This window comes from Nicotiana tabacum, chromosome 14 (genome assembly GCF_000715075.1).
Source record: "Nicotiana tabacum cultivar K326 chromosome 14, ASM71507v2, whole genome shotgun sequence".
In the NCBI taxonomy this organism is placed as follows: Eukaryota; Viridiplantae; Streptophyta; class Magnoliopsida; order Solanales; family Solanaceae; genus Nicotiana; species Nicotiana tabacum.
This window is the reverse complement of record NC_134093.1, coordinates 15,495,306-15,501,961: the sequence shown is the minus strand read 5'-3', so window position 1 is coordinate 15,501,961 and position 6,656 is coordinate 15,495,306. Positions and strand designations below refer to the sequence as shown.

Here is a 6,656-nt window from a genome sequence, read left to right as displayed (position 1 = left end):
ATTTTGACCTCTTAGATCACCTATACCTTTTACAAAAAAAATAGGATATGGTAGCTGGTATAGCTTTTGGTTCTACCTAACATCTAAGACCCAAAAAATCTTCTTTGTTTATTTTATTTTATTTTATTTTGTACAGTATTTTAGAATGGACCAAAATAGTATACCATTTATGCGGAGCAAAAGATACAGGGAGCTTCAATGAAGGCTCTAAAACTCTAGATATTGTATTTTATACTCCATATGTTAAAGTTATGCCCACTTGCCAATTCTTATTTGCCAATCTATGCTTATTGCATACTTTCTTATTTCTTCTTCTAACTCAATGAAATCAAAAGTCAAATTCTTTATGTGGGAATAGTTTAAAAATGTCGAATTCAATTTAGGTTTGCACTTTGGATTGACATGTAGCAAAGACATGTAGATGTTGAAAATGTGATACACAAGAAACTCAATCTATTTTCACTATCCAAAATATGACACGTTTTATACGAGTTTATCTTTGTATTGTCAGTATATATGTTCTTTTATATCGATCACTTAATTAATAGGTGACAAAAAAACTTTAACACATGCACATTAGACAACTCTTTTCAAAGTACATAAGAAAAACTAGAAGCGTAATGCCTATATGAGATCAATAATATTTTATAATGTGCCCCAAATTCCTTTATTGTCTTTTATAAATTTACTATATTATTACCTTTCTTGTAAATACTTTGTAGTGAAGTTATTTTTTGACTCCTAGAAGAATAACATTATCCATTAAGTTACCAGCCAAATACCAATATCACATTAAAATCCTTAAGTTAAATACCACCATCACCAAAATTTATACAATAGAGACACTAGAAAGTGATCTCCAACTAAAGAACAAAGAGATGGAATTCCCCTATTTCCCTGCCCCTAAAAGAAAATAAACAAAAATAATATAAATAAATAAATAAATACAAAGTTGGGTAAATCTTTGATTTACCATGGTAGAAAAGCTTCATTACAACTACTATGATCACTTGAACTACTACTCAAAAGTTGTTCCAAGTAATCAGGACCCAAATCTTCAAAAACTACAACATTTACATTCTCCATTTTTACTTCCCTCACAACTTTACTATTACTACTACTATTGCTTTTCTTGGAACTCAAGCTCTTCTTCCTCAATGAGTGGCGCTTTTTTAGCGCCACCACAGGGGAACATTCCTCGTCTACGTGACATTTCATGTCACGTAACGACTCTTGGACTGTTTCCACAGGAAAATTCAAGATTGCTGATGTACCCCGCATTAAAAAAGCGGCTTGATCATAAGCTAAAGCAGCTGCCTCAGGACTATCAAATGTCCCTAACCATACTCTTACACCATTCCTAGTAGAATCCCTTATCTCCGCCGCGAATTTCCCCCACGGCCGCCTTCTAACGCCTCGAAACGACTTCTCCTTGGCCGGTTTTTCTTCAATTTCTTTTATAACCTTAGATTTTGAACTAACTTCCTCTTCCTTAACATGGTACGAGGTAACTGTTTCCGACGTTGTTTCTTGAGCTGTGTTAGTAAGAACACCAAAAAGAAGCATCTCTTCGGAATCGTTAACGTTAAAAGGAAGAGAAGTTGAGTTTAAATTGGACCATTCCCAAGAAGAATCAGAAGAAAGATCAGAATTCATAGGGTAGAAAAAATGAGAAGAACAAGAAGAAGAATCCATTTTGTTTTTCTATAAAAGAAATGCTCTGTTTCCTAAGAGGGGAAGTTTTTGTGGATGCTCTGCTTCTAGTAATTGTGCTCCAACCTACGACAAGAACTTTGGGCTGGCCTTGTTTATATACCCAAATTGCTAGATGGGGCCCACGAGGAAAATCTAAATGGCTATTAAAATTTGTTAAAATATTTCATATATTATCATAATAATACTCCATCGGGTCCTAAATTATGTGAGATTTTTTTCCTGTTTGGTTAGTTACCAAAAAAAATGATAACTTTTCATATTATGTACTCCCTCTGTCTCAATATATTTGGCGGTATTTGACTCGACACAGAGTTTAAGAAAGAAAGAAAGACATTTGAAACTTGTTGTTTAAAATAAATAATAAATATTTGAGTGACTATAAATCAACGCATAATTTAAAGTTGAATTGTTTCTAAATAAGAAAATATGTTATTCTTTTTATGACATACTAAAAAAGAAAGTACGATACATAAATTGAGACAGAGGGAGTAATAATTTAACTTTAAAAAACTCGTTTACCCTTAATGAGATGATTTGAAGCCATCCAAATAGGTACGACTAATTTTAGATCACAAGTTATAAAAATATTTATTTTTTTCTTAAACCTCATGCCAATATATTTTATATAAATTGGGATGGAGGGAGTAATAGTAAATAAATGTAATTAGTAGGTGGATCCAAAAAGAAAAAGAAAAAAAGGAATAAGGGGGAAAAGAGGACAAAAGGGGGAAAATGAAAGAAGAGTGACCAAGGAGGATGTTTTGGGCTTATTTTATGTTATTTTGTTGATTATTATTTAGTGGCAAATTGGGCCAATGGGCCATTAGCGCACGTGGGTCAAATTAATCAAGGCGGCCAAGTCAGACAAGTACTGAATGACGTCAGAGACCTAGACGTTCTTTTGACCTCACTTATTTTCATTAAATTTTGGGTGAGGAAAACAGGAGCAAGAAAAAGAAAAAGAAATAGGGGAAACAGACTAAAGTATATTCTATCCACCAAAAACAAATTAACCAAAATAGATATACCAAATTTAGTTAATGAAAAGTTTTCTGATACATGTCAAATAAATTAATGTATGATAAATCTTATGAAATTTGCTATATGCAGCAAACGAAACGAAATCTAGCTTTAACAATTCAACTTTAATTCAAGAGATTTACGAGATAATGACAATGTTAACAAAATCATGAATTCTTGAAAAGAATAATAAGGATCAAAATTGACTACAGGTTCAGAGCCACAAATAAAAAAATAAAAAATCTTTCCTCACTTATTAACTAACTTGAAACTAAACACTTGTTTTCCAAGGATAGTTGAACTTAACTAGTATAAAATCAGGATTTTGACATTTATTACTACATGCATTAAGGCTATAGCCTATGTCACGATCCCAAATTTCTCACCGACGGGACCGTGATGGCGCCTAACATTTCACTTGCTAGGCAAACCAACGTTAGAAAATCGTTAAACCAATTTCTTATTTCCATTCAGTAAATAATAATAATTAACTAAGATGAAATATAATAAGTACGAAATATTATAAAACTGTATTAATTACTACCCCGGATCTGGAGTCACAATTCACGAGCATTCTAGAATTTACTACAAGAAATAGTCTGAAAGAATACAACTGTCTGAATGAAATAAACAGTAGAACAGGAAAGATAGATGAGGACTTCAAAGTCTGTGAACGCCGACAGATCTACCTTGAGTCTCCGAACAACGGACCAATAGCAAAATCTCAATCAACCCGAGCCGGTATCAAAATCTGCATAGAAAGTGCAGAGTGCAGTATCAGTACAACCGACCCCATGTACTGGTAAGTGTCGAGCCTAACCTCGACGAATTAGTGACGAGGCTAAGACAAGGCATCACAAATCAACTTGTACAATTTAACAGTGTATGTACAAATAACAGAGATGAAGAACTAAACAGAAAATGTCGGGAGGGGAATATACTGAGGGGAATATGAGATAAAGAACTATAACAGAATGATCACCGGAGCAGTCAATATACCATGAATTAACAGGAATAGTGAATACAGTAAGGAAAAATGCACGGCATCACCCTTCGTGCATTAACTCTCATATCATGGAACGACATCACCCTTCGTGCATTAACACTCACAATATGGCACGGCATCACCCTTCGTGCATTAACACTCACAATATGGCACAGCATCACCCTTCGTGCATTAACACTCACAATATGGCACGGTAACACCCTTCGTGCATTACCACTCACAATATGGCACGACATCACCCTCCGTGCATTAACACTCTCCCTTACCATAATGCAATGCATAAATAACAACAGGGAGATAGATTAACAAGTACAAACCTTACTTCAACATTTGGTTCCATAATATCAATCTTAACTTTGAAATAAAAACTCAATTATCACCAGAAAATCTGTAAACATGATAAGAACGATAAATTGAACAACACTAGTATAACACGTAGCAATTTGGCATAGGAAAGAGACAATATAAGGAAAATAGAGAAACATGAAAAAGAGGTAAATTGGCGGTGCATAAGTACTCGTCACCTCACATATACGCCGCTCACATGGATTTCACTTAGCAAGTAATCTAAGGTTCCTAATTCCCTCAAGTCAGGGTTAGACACAACACTTACCTCGCTCTGAAGGCCACTTAATTCTCAATCACAATTTTTCCTTTGGAATTCACCTCCAAACCACTCGTATCTATTCAAAAATGACTCAATAATATCAAATATTGCTAAAGGAATCAATTATATTGCATAAATTAAATTTTTCAAATTTTCCTTCAAAAAGTCAAAAAATCGATCCCGGGCCCGCTTGGTCAAATCCCGAGGTTCGGACCAAAATCCACTTACCCATTCATCCCCGAGCCCGAATATATAATTGGTTTTGAAATCCGACCTCAAATTGAGGTCTAAATCCCCAAATTCCCGAAATTCCTAGTTTCTACCCTAACCCTTAATTCTACCATGAAAACTCTAGAGTTTAGGTTGAAAATTCAAGAAATGTAATGGGTAATTGAAAAAAAATAGTTTAGAATCACTTACCAACAATTTGGGGAAGAAATAGTTCTTGAAAAATCGCCTCTCACCGTTTGATTTTGAGAAAAATGAGTTTTTGGCTAAAATTCCATTTTTGGATTCTGTTAAGTGCTGGGCGACAGTGTTCATCGCGTTCGCGAGAGCACTGTCACGTTCGCGAAGGGTATTGACTGTCAAACCTTCGCGTTCGTGAGACACAGCTCGCGTTCACGAGACACAGCTCGCATTCGCGATGGTTACTCCCCCCTGGTCTTCGCGTTCGCGAGGCATTGCTCGCGTTCGCGATGAAGAAACGACTGACTCCCCCTCCCCAATGCCTAACACTACGCGTTCGCGGTAGGCTTGTCGCGTTCGCGAAGGGTAACGTCCCCATCGCTTCGCGTTCGCGAAGAAGAAATCCCTGCCTCATCAGTTTACTCTTCGCGTTTGCGAGAGGACCTTCGCGAACGCGAAGAAGGACATGCCAGAACACCTGGTGCAGCAAAATACCGGATTTTCAAAGTCCAAAATATCCCGTGGCCTATCCGAAACTCACCCGAGCCTTCGGGGCTCCAAACCAAACATGCACACAAGTCTAAAAATATTATACGAACTTGCTCGCGTGATCAAATCGCCAAAATAACACCTAGAACTACGAATTTATCACTAAATCAAATGAAATTCTCAAGAACGCTTTAAAGCTACTATTTTCTCAACCGAAGGTCCGAATCACGTCAAATCAACTTCGTTTCTCACCAAATTTCATAGACATGTCTTAATATCATATTGAACCTGTAACGGGCTCCAGAACCAAAATACGGATCCGATACTAACAATGTCAAATATCAATCAATTCTTAAAAATAAATAATTTTCAAACTTTAATTTTCATCAAAAGTTCATAGCTTGAGTTAGGGACCTCCGAATTCGATTCCGGGCATACGCCTTGATCCCATAATTCGATATGGACCCACGGAGACCGTCAAAACACGGATCCGACCCGTTTACCAAAAATATTGACCGAAATCAACTAAAATCAACTTTTAAGGCATAAATTCTTATTTTCGTCAATTTTCAATATAAAAGCTTTCCGGAAACATGCCCGGACTACGCACGCAAATCGAGATGGGTAAAAAATGAGATTTTTAAGGCTTAAGAGCGCAGATTCAAGTTCTAAATCATTAGATGACCTTTTGGGTCATCACAGCCTATAAGCTCATTAAAAAGTAGAGAAGGTTAATGAGTTAAGTATTAATTAGTGCAGCAAAAAATATTAACTTGCAGGTAATATTGCACTTCCTTGACCAAATATAAAGATATAAAGGACGTGCCTTCAAAAAATATAAGGCACGTTCCAAATTGAAATTTATACTGACTCATTTTTATCTGTTCTTTCGTAAAGAAATTTCAATGTTGTAAAAGTTTTCAAAGTAGAATATTCAAGAATTCTCTACTTCTTTATTTGTTGCTGTTTTATAATTCTCTTTGTGTTCTTTTTCTAGTACAAAAATTGAATCTGTAAAGACTTTTGTGAGTCAATGCTGTAATAGTTATTCAATAGAGGGTTCGCATAAAAATTGTATTCTAAAAGAAAAAAAGGGGCTTTCCTTTGCCTCGGAATATATTGACCATTATTTTGGATAAAGTCTTCTCTCTCTTCATCCTTTGCTTCTAGAAAAGTCGCACTTTCTGTTCGCTGCATGAATTATTTCAGGGGCAGTTTGGTTGATTGTGGGGTGTAATTAATGTTAGTGTAATATATTTATGTTAGATAGTTTGATTGGGCGAATCGTTAAAGATAAAAGAGAAGGTTTTTAAAATTTGGTGCGTTAAAATTGTTTGACCAAAAAATATAGATCTTGACTCAAATAATTAAATTTATATGGATAAAAATTAATTTTAGCTAATAATAATA

At 35.2% G+C, this 6,656-nt stretch overlaps 1 protein-coding gene across 1 annotated transcript; it reads right to left on the bottom strand.

The window, feature by feature from the left end:
• Positions 1 to 787: 787 nt before the first annotated feature.
• On the bottom strand, positions 788 to 1,767 carry LOC107797939 (ethylene-responsive transcription factor 1B-like). Its single transcript, NM_001325641.2, is given in 1 exon segment — positions 788 to 1,767. A coding segment is annotated over 1 exon segment (726 nt). The 5' UTR covers positions 1,696 to 1,767; the 3' UTR covers positions 788 to 969.
• Positions 1,768 to 6,656: the final 4,889 nt, after the last annotated feature.